This window comes from Dromiciops gliroides, chromosome 1 (genome assembly GCF_019393635.1).
Source record: "Dromiciops gliroides isolate mDroGli1 chromosome 1, mDroGli1.pri, whole genome shotgun sequence".
In the NCBI taxonomy this organism is placed as follows: domain Eukaryota; kingdom Metazoa; phylum Chordata; class Mammalia; order Microbiotheria; family Microbiotheriidae; genus Dromiciops; species Dromiciops gliroides.
Genome location: NC_057861.1, coordinates 3,298,443 through 3,313,562, shown reverse-complemented (window position 1 = coordinate 3,313,562; position 15,120 = coordinate 3,298,443). Strand labels below are relative to the sequence as shown.

General features: G+C 51.6%; 1 protein-coding gene across 1 annotated transcript in view; it reads right to left on the bottom strand.

Moving 5' to 3' along the window:
• Nucleotides 1-647: 647 nt before the first annotated feature.
• The window catches only part of RTN4R (reticulon 4 receptor), a 114,612-nt gene continuing 100,139 nt past the window's right edge, over nucleotides 648-15,120 (bottom strand). The window contains 4 exon segments of the mRNA XM_043976648.1: nucleotides 648-1,893; nucleotides 1,895-1,930; nucleotides 1,932-1,955; nucleotides 1,957-2,180. Of these exon segments, the coding sequence (XP_043832583.1) occupies nucleotides 664-1,893; nucleotides 1,895-1,930; nucleotides 1,932-1,955; nucleotides 1,957-2,180 (1,514 nt within the window). The 3' untranslated portion in view covers nucleotides 648-663.

Sequence of the window (15,120 nt, the reverse complement as noted above, 5' to 3'; positions counted from 1 at the left end):
GGAGGAGGCTGCCTCACAGGCACATTGTCAACAGTGTAGGAAAAGGAAATCTTTATTTTATATTTTTTTATACTTTGACACAAGGAAAATAAAATGTATATTTTTATATAGACTGCAGTCTGAGTAGGAAGCAGCATTCTGGAACCGATGCCCCCTGTAAACATGGCATGATAGAGATGGGGATGGCGGACAGCAATATTCAGAGACAGGCTTCCGGAGAGCGGTGAACACACCGCCTTGGCAAACGGGAACTTGCAATATCGTTCGGGAGATTCCAACTTAGAAACAACTGCGGTAAGTCTTTTTTTGTTGTTTTTAAATTAAAGTGTGTGTGTGTGTGTGTGTGTGTGTGTGTGTGTGTGTGTGTGTGTGTGTTTAAACATTCTGTTGGGAGAACTTTTTCCTTAAGGACCTGGGAGTCAGTGGCTAGGGCAACTCAGGGGAAATTACTCAGAAACCCCACGTGTGTCTGACCCCACTCAAGAAGGACCCCTCTGTGGAAAGCAGGCATCCCCCTCCCTTTGAATTCCCCTTTTAGGGGCCCTGGGGAGACTGCACTTTCTATACATCTGCCTTTCTCTATAAAGGCATCCCAATTCCCCGCTGTGGCCCCCAGCCCCTGTGGTTGGCCCCAGCCCACCCAGTGGCAGGTGCGATCCTTCCCTAGGAACCTTTAGCAGGACCACAGGCGAAGTCCAGAGCAGGACCACTGGGAGAGCAGCCCAAGACAACGGCCAGGCCGGCCTGAGCAGGTGCAAGGAGGCCACCGCCGCCGCTGCTGCCGCCGCTGCTGCCGCCGCTGCTGCTACCGCCACCCCCGCTGCCGCTGCTGCCTGTGGGGCCCAGACGGCACTGGGCCTTGGTCCGGTTCTTTCGGGAGCAGCCAGGCCTCCGGCGAGGCGGGGCCACGGAGGACTCCCCGGGCTCTAGGAGGTCAGGCTGGAAGTTGGTCAGAGGGACCTCCACGTTGCTGGGGAAGGTCCCAAAGGGCGAGTCATTAATGTGCTTCTGGCTAGCGTTTTTGGCAGGGTCAGACTCTGCCATCTTGGGTTTGGACATGTTCTCCTTGTCCTTGCGGCCATTGCCAGTGGGAAGTCCGCCGTACTGGGGTCCCCCGTAACCGGTGGCTTCATACATGAAAGACTTGTCGACCTCGGGCTGACAGCATTTCAGAGGGCCGTCCGGGGGCCCGGCGGGGAGAGGTTCCACGGTGGGTCCTTTGCCGTGTCGGATCTTCGACCCCGAGCGCACCTGGTTGACAGGGTCGACGCAGCCCTCTAGGTCGGCGCTGTGGAGCCTTTTAAGGTCTTTCCCAGCCAGGCGCAGAGGCAGATGGCATTCGAGGTCCGAGGAGGACCCCTTAAACTGTTTGAACCAGCTCCACAAGGACTTGGCCCGGCAGTCACAGATCCACGGGTTGCCGTTCAGACGCAGGTACTGCAGGGACGCCAGCGGGCCCATCGTCTCTCCCGCAAGCACCGTCAGGTTATTATTGAACAAGTACAAGGTCATGACTTTCCCCAGGTCGTGGAAGGCCCGGGGGTGCACGCGGGAGACCTGGTTCTGGTGCACGAGGAGACGATCCAGGCTGACCAAGCCTCTGAAGACGTTCTCCGACAGGTTCCGGATCCCGTTGCCGTGCAGGAACAGGTAGGTGAGGTTGGCGAGGTCCTGGAAGGTGTCATCCGGGAGCACCTGGAGGTTGTTGTCCTGGAGATAGAGGTACTGCAGGGAGAAGAGGCCCCCGAAGAGGCCCGGGGACAGCGCCAAGAGGCCGCAGCGGTCCAGGCGCAGGGTGTGCAGGCGCCGGAGGCCCCTGAACGTGGCCGGGGCGATGGCGCGCAAGTTGATGTTGTCGCTGACGTCCAGCTCACTCCAGCTTGCGAGGCCGGCCGAAGGCGGTGGCTTCGATGACGCTGATGGCGTTGGAGATGGAGCCAGAGGATGGTCAGGTTTGCGGCACGAGCGGAAGCTGGCGGCGCCGACCCGGGTGATGCGGTTGTTGTGAAGGAAGATGCGCTGGCTCTGAGAGGCGAATGGCGGCGGGGAGATGGCGGTCAGGCCCTGCTGCTGGCAGCTGGTGGTGATTTTGGGCTCGCTGTAGCACACGCAGGCCCCGGGGCACGGATCTGCTCGGGACTGAATGTTCAAGCAGAGGATCCAAATCAGCAGTTTGCTTCCTAGCGAAGAGAAGACAAAAAGAGGACGGGAATTAGCCCGCATTCGGGGAGGGCGTTTTTCTGGCCGCTAAGCAGGGAAGCCAGGATCCCTCTGAACCGGGACCATGGCCGAGGGCTGGGGCTCCTCCCGGCTTATCTATCCCAGACTTGAGACCCGGAGGTGGGGAGGGCACGACTCACCCGTACCCCAGGTGACCGAGGAAAGGGGGCAGCTTCCTGACCGTGAACCTGGCACGTTAGCACATGAGCTGGGGTGAGCACACAGGGCGGCAGGTCACAGGTGGAGTAGAGACACAGCCCAGAAGTGCACCGGGCGCCACCGCCCCACCAAAGCAGACACGCGCTAGGCACCGGATGCGTCCTCCGACCTAGATATCTTCCCCACCAATGGAGCCGTAACTAGGACAGGCAGCTAGGGCTTTGAACCATAGTGCAAAAACTTAAAGGTGAGCTACCCGACCCCAAAAACACCATCCTCCACCTTCCCAGAAGGAGTCAGTCCTTCAGCAACACGAAATCATGATGCGCCCTGCACTCCCTTCCCCCATCAGCTGTATCCAGGAGGAGCTCGCACCTCTCTGCCTGCTTTTCCACTCCCTGCCTCAGGCACAACAATGTCCTGGTTCCACTTCCACCCATAATACCTTTTGGTACACACACATTCTCAACACATCATAGTCTGTACCCCTACCCCCAAGATTACCACCACTGGGCAGCCCCAAGAAACCAAAGGGCTAGGTGGTGCACTGGGTAGAGAACTAGATTTGGAATCAGAAAGACTAGAGTTCAAATTGTGCCTTATACAGTTACCATCTGTGTGACCCTGGGTAGGGCACTTCATCTCTACCTCAGTTTCCTTATCTGTCAAATGGAGATAATAGCACCTACCCCCACACACACCATTGTTGTAAATATAAAATGAAATATTTGTAAACCTTAAATCACTATATAAATGCTATTTATTATTGTTGTTATTATCATTATTAGTCCCCTGGAAGCCTTCTGTCCCCCTCCCTTAGTTGGGAGGATTTGAACCCAAGCTTTCCTGACTCACAGTCCAGCCAGCATTCTGTGTCCAAGGCCAGCATGGCTCTCAGGAAGATGTCAAGGAGGGGATAAATGGGACACAAGTCCTGGGGAGGGGAAAGAGAAACATCTGCTTTTGAAGTTCTACAAAGGTCCTCCCAAGGCAGTGATGTTTTTGTGTTCTCCATTTTAGTCCGACCCAGGCCAGGGCCTGTTCAACAGCATGCAGTAGGGAGACAAGACCATAAGGATCCAAGAGGTCACGGACAACTGAGGGAGGACCCAGACTGGGACCATCAGCCCCACTCATGTCTGAATCATCCATTCCTGTTACATACAGCATTATCACAAGCAAACTCACCTCGTTCGCTTGAAGACCTCAGTAAAGAAGAGCTCATTACATTCCCAAACCCTAGTTCTGCCTCTCCTTCATGCCCACCCCTCCCATCCTGCTCTTAGCTCCCTCCTTTGGGTCAACAGCCAAGTCACCAAATAAAGAGACTGGATATGGAGGAGACCCTAGAAATTGTCTAGCCAGGAGGTCCTGACCTACGACCTAGTGGGCCCCCAGGTGGCGACTTGATTACAAGAAACCCGCAGATGACAATGTTACCCTATAAATAAACGGAACTTTCTGTAGGCTGAATCAATCAATAATCTCTCTCCATAACCTGCTTTCTGTTTTCAAATGTATGTAGGCGCTGTTTTGATGAATAAAATACGAACTCATTTAAAAGCATTCTTGAATTAACAAAGTAGTTTTAGGTTATCAGGTCTTCTCTCAGTAAATCAGCTTCCATAAGGCATAAGTCTGACACACCATTCCCCTGCTCAAGAGCCTTTCGGGGGCTTCCCATTGCCTATTATAAAACACAGGGTCCCAGCTGGGGGCGGGGCAAGATCTTCTACAACCTGCCCCACCCCATCCCAGCCTTCCTTCACATACCCCCCCTTTCCACAACTCTATCTTCTAGCCAAACAGTGATTAACTACCCAGAACCCAACTCTTTGTCTCCACATCAGTGAATTTACACAAACTGTGCACCGTGTCTGAAACCTTCCCCTCCTCTCTCCAAACCAAGGGGTGGTGCCTGTGTCTGATGTCCACCCTCATCCCTGTTCTAGACGCCAAGCTTAGCAAGAGATCTATTCACATGAGGGGAGATTTAGAGCACATCCAACAGAAAACGTGGGGCTTCCAATCATGGTTCAAGTCCCAGGTCCACACCTTAGTATGAATAGATGTATTTCCATTCATTATGAGGAAGTGACGCCTGAAAGGCTGCTTCTTCATCCATTACATGAGAATCTTGGTAGTACCTGGCTCAGGGTATTTGCAAGCATGTCTGTGTGACTTGGAGGAAAATGATGGGGGTGGGGGGAGGGGTCAGCTAGGTGGCGCAGTGGATACAGCACCATCCCTGCTTTCAGGAGGACCTGAGTTCAAATCCGACCTCAGACACTTGACACTTACTAGCTGTATGACCCTGGGCAAAGTCACTTAACCTTCATTGTCCTTGCAAAAGAAAGGAAGGAAGGAAGGAAGGAAGGAGGAAGGAAGGAACGGAAGAAAGAAAGAAAGAAAGAAAGAAAGAAAGAAAGAAAGAAAGAAATGAAAGAAAGAAGAAAGAAAAGAAAGAAAGAAAGAAAGAGGCAATGATGGAAGGAGGGAATGGGCTAGAGGGTCTCCAAGAACCCCCCCCATCTCTACTTTCTCTTCCTCCTTCCTTCTGTCTCCCTCTTCCTTCTCTCATTCTCTTCCCCTCAGTATTTCTTTCTCTTTTTCATCTCTCCCTTCTTCTCTCTACCTCTCTCTCTCTGTAATAATCCTTCCCTCACCTAACTCACAGGGCTGCTGCCAGAAAGCACCTGAGAAAGGTAAGAGGTTTGGAATATCCTGACACCCAAGCAGTGGCTCAGTCCCCAGGCACTGGACTGGGGTGCAGAGGGAGGGCTCAAGAAAAAGAGCGGAAGGGTCAGAGAGCCCCTTGTACCCTCCCCTCTCCATATACCATAAGGAAAGCAGAGACAGAGACAGTCTCATGAACAACAAGACAGGAGCCCCTGGGCTACTGCTTCTCATAAGCTTCCAGAAGGGGAGCCCTTGCCAGCATCAACTTTGGGATGGCCAGCCAGGGGAAGTTTAGGGAGCTTCTGTTCTTTGTGGCTTCCCAGAACATCCCTCCTTACCCCTTCATCCACAGTGTACTCTGAGGTCTGTACAGATTCACACCTCCAGGACCTACAGGGTCAGAGAACAGGCCTGTCCTCTGATCTGGGGCCTGGATACTAAGCTTCTTCATCTACCTAGTCATCTATCCATCCAGTTACTCATCTACTAATTCCTACATTCAGTTATTTATCCATCCGTTAATTAATTCATTCAATCATCTCTTCATTCATCCATCCATTCAATAATTTAGTTATTCATTTATTCGTTCAACCGTCCATTTACTTATTCATCCAAAAGCTATTCTTTCAGTGCCTCCTTTGTACAAAGTGATAAAGATACAAGGAGAGAAATGAAAAGCAGAATCTCTCTTCAAGAACCATATATTCTACCTTTTCCCCAAGGCCTGTAAACCTTCCTGCCTCCTGGTACCTGGGCCTTCCTCAGGGGAAATCCTTCCCCTGCTCTCCCAAGCCCACAGGCCCTCCGTTAACCCACTTGCCATTCACAGGTCTGCTCTAATTCAAGACATCTCAGCCCACCCTTTTAATCCTTTTCTAGAAATGGGAGGAAGGGCAGTGAGGTGGACAGTGGGTAGAGCTTCAGGCCTGGAGTCAGGAAGACCTAAATTCATATCCTGCCTCAGACACTTACTAGCTGTGTGACCCTAGGCAAGTCATTTCACCCCGTTTGGCTCAGTTTCCTCCTCTGTAAATGAGCCGGAGAAGGAAATGGCAAACCACTCCAGTATCTTTGCCAAGAAAGTCCCAAATGGGGTCATGGAGAGTCAGATACAAGTAGAAAACGAATGAACAACAACAGAAAGGGGAGGACGAGCCATCCAGGGGCTGAGGAGAATTCCTGGGCAGACCAACCTTGGGGGCTCTCTCCAGGCTTCCCTGGAAAGGAGTTTCTCCCAGCGGTCCCTACACGGGTGACTCCAGAGAGCTGAACAAGCCCAGAGGAGCCAATAGCTTGGTGTGAGCTTTAGGACAAGCCTGGATGTCCCCGACCTCCTGGCTTCCATGTTTGGGCTCCAGTTCAGAGAGTGGGGAGGGACCACTTACTGTCTTTGTGACCTGGGACAAGGCAAGAAGCCTGTCTGGGCCACAGCTTTTTCTTCTAGAACATCATCCTCATCCTTGTTATTTTTATATAGCATTTTAAGGTTTGAAAAGCATTTTACACATAGCCCATTTGATCCTCACAACAACCCTGGGAGGGAAAAGTGCTATTATTATCCCCACCCATCCATTTTATAGATGAGGAAAGTAAGGCAGACAGAAATTAAGTGACTTTCCCAGGGTCACACAGCCAATAAAGTGTCTGAGGCAGAATTTATTCTCCTCCTGATTCCAGTGCCAAGGCCCTCTCCACTGTCTCCTAGCCTCCTCTAAGGAAATCGGTGTTGTATCACACTGGATGGCTGGGTGACCTGGGCTGAAGCTTTGACCCTCTCAAGGCACAATCCTCCCCACCCCCTCTGTGTACAGTGAAGAGCTCAGACTACATGACCTTACTGGTCTCTCCTTGCAAGAATGCTGGTGGGGTGGCTAGGTGGCGCAGTGGATGGAGCACCAGCCCTGGACTCAGGAGTTCCTGAGTTCAAATCGGCCTCGACACTTGACACTTACTAGCTGTGTGACCCTGGGCAAGTCACTTACCCCCCATTGCCCCGCCAAAAAAAAAAAAAGGAATGCTGGTGAGCCCCTCCCCAACTCCCCCCTTTACCCTCCCAAACCCCTGTCCCTGGCCTACACAGAGCCAGCCCTCCCCTCCCCACCTGCACCCACTCCCATGGTCAGAATAGAGGAGGGGCCCGGGCCTGGGTTTGCCTGTGCCTGACGCCCCCCTCATCCCTGGGGCACAGGAGAGGATGGAGGCTGCCCAACTCTGAGACATAGGACCGGGCTTTTGTCCTAGGATGGAGCACTCTGTAACAGGAATCAGACCTGGGAGGGAGGCATCGAGCCTGCCCTGGTTTCCCAAGAATGTCTCACTTTGCCTGCTCAGAACCACAGAGCACCAGGTCACAGAGCATGTCAGGTCTGGGGGGCGGGAAGCCTTAGAACAGGGGATGTCAGAGCTGGGATGGGGCCTTACGGACAGGAAGGAGTCTAGAACTTGGAACCTAGCAGATTAGAACCTGTAAGGGACCTTGAGAGCTCACCATTCTCTGCCCAGCCCCCTCCTCATCATACAGCTGGAATCGTGAAGGTCAGAGACAAAACTAGAACAGATCTAAATGTCACGAAGCCAGTCACTGGCAGGAGGGCAAGCTCAAACCCAGGTTTCCACCTCCCCCTCCTCCCCCATTCGGCTGCCTCAGTCTCGTACACCCTGGAGCAGCAGAGACGTGCACACAACCACACTAATGCACACACGATATACATGTGTGTACATACATGCATGCAGAACATCCTCATGCACACAGATCAGAAATACATAACCACCTCTGGTACACCCTCATGAACGAACGCATACATACACGCATGTGCTGCATACAATACACATGTACATTTGTGTACACACGTGCATGTGCACGCATGGAAGAGCTGGCACACCCTGCCTGGGCACAAGTACACGTGTGCAAACACTAAAGTTGCACCAGCACCCAGCCTATACATGTACACACGTGTGCTGCACACGTGCTCATACACAAGACGACATATGTGCACATGCAAACACGCTCGCGCATGTACACACATGCACACACACACCCTTTCCCAGGCTCAGTTTTGATAGCTTCCTCTCTCATTTGCATATCCGCCCAGAAGGCAGCCTGAGCATAAGTAACACTGGCTGAGCTTTCACCCTCCTACAGAGCATCTGACTCTCTGAGGAAGCTGCTCCCCGGCTCTCCCCCTCCCCCTCCCTTCACTCGATTCTCCCCTGCCTTGCTCAGTTTCTCCATCTGGAAAATGGGGCAGTACCCTTGCCCCGGCATGCTTGGGGCGGGGTATGTGAGTGCTGGCAGGCAAGGACCTGGGAGTGCAAACGGTCCCCTTTTTTTTCTAGAAGGAAAGTGGACGGTCCAAGAAAGTTCGTGGCTGAGCTGGGACCAGCGTCTGCCTGTTGGGCACACTGTCCTAGAGCTGGGTGGGGCCACCTTACGCATCCACCCGTCCTTTTACAGAAAGCTGGAGAGTCCAAGGTCACGAAGGCTATAATGGGCAGAGCTGGGATTCGAACCCAAACCCTTTGATTCCCCATCCGAGGCTCCTCACCCTGCGCCGCTCTAAAATAGAGCTGGTTTTCTAGGGTGCAAACTGGGATCTATTTCATCCCTTTGGTCCCGAGTGGGAGTTGGGGAGGGAATGGAGGAGGGATGCAGAATGTAGCTTACATTTGTTTTTAGCTTAGAACTGTCGTTTGGGCGCCGCGTGTCAGATGTAGATGGGATCTCGTGCGTGTCTCGCCCTGCTCCTTCCTTTCTCGGAGGAATCTGTGGCCCAGAGAGGGGGAGTAGATCCCAAGGTCACGCAGCGAATCGGGGCAGAGCCAAATCTGGAATTCAGAGCTCTCCGGAAGGGCCCTTCCCACGCTCTCCCTACAGGATTTGCCAACAGGCGACTGATGCTTGGCCTCAGAGGTGGAATTTTACTGGGTCCCTCTCTCACATCGGACCCTGAGCCCAAGCCCCAACAACTCCAGGCAGTCCAAGAAGCAAGAACGAGGCATGGCTAGCCTGGAGAAGAGGTCGGAAAGAACGTGACGACGTTCAAGGTCGGGAAAGAGCATCGGCCAATAATTGTGCTTGGCCCGGGAATACAGAATGAGGAGAAGCGAATGGGTGGGAGCCTCCAAGAAGCGGATTTAGGCTGGATAACAGGGAGAGCTGGCCCCCAGTGGAGACTGGGATCTCCCCTTCCGAGGAAGTCAGGATGGATGACCCCTTGTAGGGGCTGTTGGAGGAGGGACACTTGGTCAGGCTGCCCAGTGAGCATCCCTGCAGCTCAGACAGTCTCGGATTATGTAAACTCCTTTGGAAGGAGGGAGAGATGAGGGCAGAGCTGAGCTTTGCTCAGGCCTCAGAAGGGCCTCCCTCTTCCACTTTATTTATTTATCTATTTATTTAATTTTTAACATTCCTTTTTAAAATTTCGAGTCCCAAATTCTCTCCCTCCCTCCTTACACCCATTGAGAAGGCAAGCAAGAAGACATCAATGATAACATATGAAGTCATGCAAAACCCATTTCCCTTCCACTTTATAGGACAAGGCTAGCCCACTCCCCGAAAAACCCTCACCAGGTCCATCCCACCCCACCTCTGCCTGGGAGTCATGAAGCTTGGGCTAGTCCTGACTGTGACTCACTGACTGACTCATCCTGTGGTCTTGGGTCACTCTTGAGGTCCCTTCTGCTGATGCAATCACTTATGCAGTTAAAGAACAATTATCCTTATTCCACAAGTGAATGAAACTCAGGTTAGTTGACCTGCCCAGAACCACCCAGCTAATTAGGGCCAATAAGTGGGATTTGAACCCAGGATTTCCTGACTCTAAGTCTGGGGATCTAGAAACTGCCCCATGGTGACTGGCACCTGACTTCTTCCCACAAAAAGACCCAGAGATCTAGACACAAGATCTAGAAGAAAGAGCCCTGTGGGAGATCTGTATTCAAGGGCTGCTCTAGCTGCTTGACCCTGGACAGTGCTTTCCCCCTTTCTGGGCCTCAGTTTCCTCCCCTGTGATAGAAAAAGGAGAACCCATCATCGTCATGTTTACAGGGTCAGAGCCCCAGCCATTCCAACACTCTCCAAGCCAAAGACTCCCTGAGGGGGAGGGGCCTCGGAGGAAGCTCTCCCAACCCTTGTCTGGACAATATCTCCTCCACAATATCCCCCACAAGGGTCCTCTTCGAAAGGGAAGCCCCCCTCCTCTCCAGGCAGCTCATCACACTTGGACACACAAATTGTTAGCAAGTCTTTCCTGATACCAAGCCCAAATCTGCCTCTCTATGACTCCCACCCACCGCACCTTGGTCTGCTCTCTGGGGCTGAGCAGAACAGGGCTAACTTGCAAAGAGCTATGGTGCTCTCCCTAGGTCTTCTCATTCAATCAATCAATACACATTCATTAAGCACCTACCACGTGCCAGACACTGTATTAAGCACCGGGATACAAAAAGAGGCAAAAGACAGGCCCTACCCTCAAGGAGCTTACAATCTAATGGGGGAGACAACACACAAACAGTTATATACAAAACTAGCTACAGACAGGATAATTAGAAAATAATTAACAGAGGAAAGGCACCAGAATTAAAAGGGAATTGGAAAAGCTTCTTCAGGATAAACATCCCCACTTCAACTGGGGGTAGCTAGGTGGTGCTACAGTAGATAGAGCCCTGGGCCTGAAGTCAGGAAAACCTAAATTCAAATCTGGCCTCAGACACTTACTAGCTGTGGGACCCTGGGCAAGTCACTTAACCCTGTTGGTCTCAGTTCCTCATCTGAAAAATGAACTGGAGAAGGAAATGGCAAACCACTCCAGTATCTTTGCCAAGAAAACCCCAAATAGGGTCACAAAGACCCGGAAAAGATTGAACAATATTCAACTATCTCCTAAAGCATGATCTTGAGCACCTCTGGCATCCTCACTGCCCATTTCTGGCAAAAGCCCAGCGGTTGATGTTCCCACACACTGACAAAGGTCTTCCTCAGAGACAAGCAGGATTTATGCAACTGCCTTTCCCCAGTAGTGGCCTCAGGCCCTTGCCCTGGGAGTGGGAGAGAGATGGGGAGCAACACCTTAGTATCCTCTCAGTAGGACCCAAGGTGGCCAAAGGAGCACCAGGGCCACAGGGGGGACACATTTCCCACAGAATTAGGAGGAGCTGGGTCTGACCCTGCCTCTGATTGAAATGGACACACAAGTTCAGTCTTAAGAACAAAGCAGCCTGGGATGTCTCGGATGGAAATTTCCTTAGCCATAAATAACACATCGGCACAGGCTCTTCCAAAAACAGAGGAAGATTTCTTCTCCCCACAAGCAGTAAGGATGGCAGTTCTTTATTCTTCGGCACCAGCCCTGCCTTCCCCAATGGCCCAGGGGATGTTTGGGGGAAGGGGGGTTCCCCGTACTGAGGTCTGGTCTAATCTCAGCATGAAACAAAGCAGAGAACACTGAGCTGAGATGGGAGTCAGACAGAGACCTTGGGCCAGAGTCACATCTTTACTTTTCATAAGCTATGGGACTTTGGTCTCTGTTGCCTCATCTCAAAGAACAAGCAGGATTGACTAGATGAGCCCTGAAATCCCTCCAGCACTAATTCTGCCAGGCAGCGTTTCTATCATGGATGATTTCTCCCCTTCTTACCAACTCAGGGTTTGAACTCCCTACTTAGGTGACCATGGTCAAATTACTTCCTCTTTCTGGATTTCAGCTGCCTCTTCCATGAAATAAGAGTGGCACTAGATGACCTAATGCTAAGGCCCCTTCAGCTCAAAACCTCCAATTTAGTCCATATGCTCCCCTTTCTGGAAGACCCATCTCTTCCTAGGAAACTTTCCATGAATGAATGAAGTCAAGTCAACAAGCTTGGGGATAAAAAAAAAAGGCAAGACAGTCCCTGCCCTTAAGCATAAGCATGCAGAAAGCAGTCTACATAGGAGAGTGGTAGCCAGAGAAGCACCTTTTAGTCCAACAAGCAACTGGGATGGTGAGTAGGGCCATAGAGAAGTAAATTGGCATGCCCCATCCAGGAACAATGGCGGAATTGACTTGATCATGTTTTATTCTTCCAGAACTGTAAGGGGGTACATTGGTGAGGAGATGGTGGAGGAGAGAGCTAGAGGGAAGGGCTTTCCTGAAATGGTGTCCGGAAAGAGGCAGACACACCAAGCCCATGCTGCTCTCATTCACTGATTCAATCAATCATTCTACAAACATTTATTTAACAACAGCCATGGGCCAGATAGTGTGCTGGGTGCTAGGAAAACCTAGAGAAAAACAAAACAGAACCTGCCCTTCAGGAGCTGCCACACAATGAGTAATAATAATAATAAAGAGGAGGATGTCTGGAGAGGCTCCATGGAATAAATCGGCTTTGGACTCAGGTTCAAGTCCTGCCACTGACACATAGTATTTGAGTCACTTCACTGACTCTGGGAAATTCTTCAAGATGAGAAGGTGCCGACCCACATTGATAAAGGGAGTTTTCTCACCCAGAAGGTCTTTGCCAAAAAATAGAGAAAGAGACGGACAGACAGATTGATAGCTAAATGAATAAATGAATGCATATGTAGATAAGTAAATAAATAAAACTAAATCACAGATTTGCTCTCTAGAGTTTGCACTGAAATGATAATAACTGCTTTTTAAATAGTGCCATAAAGGTTGCCAAGACTCTACATTGCCCACTGGAGCCTGGAAGCAGCCCAGGGAGTAAGGCACCACATGAGAAAACAGACTCAAAGGAGGCTGTACGCTCCTGGTACTAGAGGAACCCAGACAAGGGCAGCGGCTTGCCCATCATCACACAGAGCTGAGGCCAGAACGTGGGTGATGGGCTCGTCCCCAGTGCCTGTCACAACAGTCTCCAGGAGCCACACTGAGGGTGAGCCACAGTGAGTGAGACAGGTCTTCCTGTGGGCCCAGCCAGAGAGCTAAGGACCTCCCTCTGTGCGGAGCCCCTTCTCCCCAGCATCCTCCCCAGAGTCCTCAGCGGCGCAGCGGGGCTTGGAGGCCGTGTTTCCTCCGCCATCGTGATTTGAGTTCCTGATCAGGATAAATAATTCATCAGAGAGTTCCAGGGTCCCTGGGGAGCCCCAGTCCAGCCCAAGAGTTTGCTCGACTTTAATTATGGAAATTGACAAAAAAAATTCCCTAGGTAGAAAGACCAGGAGATTGGACGGGTCCCCTCAAGGCCCAGTCCAGCCCCCTACCCTCCTCCTTCCCCCAAAGGAGCAGGGGCCGTCCCAGAGCACCAGCTAATGTTTATCGAGCAACATGAGGTTTGCAAAGACCGTGATGTGTTTTAGCTCATTAACTCAGCTGGAGGAACTAACGTGGAAAATGGAACAGAGCACAAGGTTTCGAGGCAGAGCCCTAACCGTGTGACTCTGGGTCTCAATTTCTTCATCTATACAATGGGCACAGTAGCAAACCATACCTACCTCCTGGGATTCCTGATTGATGTCATTGGATGGAATGTGATTTTCCCCATATGGATGCGAACTCCCATTATCTTTATTTATTTTTTTTTTGGTGAGGCAATTGGGGTTAAGTGACTTGCCCAAGGTCACACAGCTAGTAAGTGTTAATTAAGTGTCTGAAGCTGGATTTGAACTCAGGTCCTCCTGACTCCAGGGCTGGTGCTCTATCCACTGTACCACCTAGCTGCCCCTCCCATTATCTTTAGATCCGATCTGGAAGTTAGTGGGATCGAGGTGTTCCTGATGGGGACCTCCCTGTAGCCATGTAGACCATCCCCTGCTCTGCCACTGAGTGCCTAAGAGAGGTGCCTGGGGTCCTGAGAGGCTCAGACCCAACAGCCACTAAGGAGGCAGGTCTCAAACTTCCTGATTCTGGCCTGCTGTTGGCTAAACCCTGGTGCCTCTTCTGATGATGAATAGGGAGGAAGAGGAGGAGGAGAGAGAAGGGGAGGGAGAAGAGGAAGAGGACATGGAAAGGGGAAGGAGGAAGGGAGGAAATAGGGGAAGGAGGAAGGAAGGAGTGGGTGTAAAGGGGAGAATCTTAATAATACATTTACACAGCTCTTTAAAATTTACAAAGTTCTCTCCGTGTGTTACCTCATTTGATCTTCTCAACAATGATCCTGGAAGGCAGCTACAGATGGGGAAGCTGAGGCAGAGAGAAGTCAAGTGACTTGCCCAAAGGCCCAGAGCTAGGAAGTGTCTGAGGCAGGATTTGAGCTCAGGTTTTCCTGCCTCCAAGGGCTCCCAGCTCAGTTCTAGGTTGGCCTGGCTGTCCCTTCTGTCCTTTCTACCTCAGTGATCCAGGGAGTCCCTGCCAGCCCCTCTGCTGACTTCATTCAAGCAGGAGCCAGAAAACCATCACCCAGGCCTCCTGTCTACTGTACTCTCTCAATGTCTGCCTCCCCACCTCTGGCCAGCCCTACTTGGACCTACCATCAGCCTCCCTCCTAGGGAGGGGCGGAGGATGCTGAGATCAAGAAGGAGAATTCTCCCCTCTCCTCCCCTGTTCTGCCAGCCCTCCCTCTCCACAAGAACTATCGATTAAAGCCCAGAGGTCTCCCGATCTTTCCCCAGCCTGACACCCCTTTCAGACAAAAACCATCACCCTCTTACCTGTCCCTATGCTTCACAAGTCAACTAGCTGGCCAGCTGGCGACCTCCTCCAGCAGACCCATCCATCTTGGCCGGCCCCCTCTCCTGCCCTCCATAAGATCTCACGGAGCCCTCGGCTCTGGTCATCAAACAATCATCTTAGCTCTGGATCTGGAACTCTGAGGTTCACAAAGCAAGTTTCTGTCCCAGCTACCGGCCGTCTCTTATTTGTCAAAGCTGATGGAGGTCCCTTTCTCAACCCTCTCTGTAGCCCCTGACACTGTCCACCCTCCACCCTCCTCTGCTGCACACTTCCCTCTCTTTAGGTTTTCAGGGCACTGCCATTCTTCCCAGCCTCCTTTGCTGGATCTTCGTCCAGGTGATGCCCATTGACCATCCTGGACCCTTCTTTTCTCCCTCCATATTCCATTAGGTGATCTCCTCAACTTGCAGGGATTAAATCACCATCTCCATGCTATGATAGCTCCCTAACC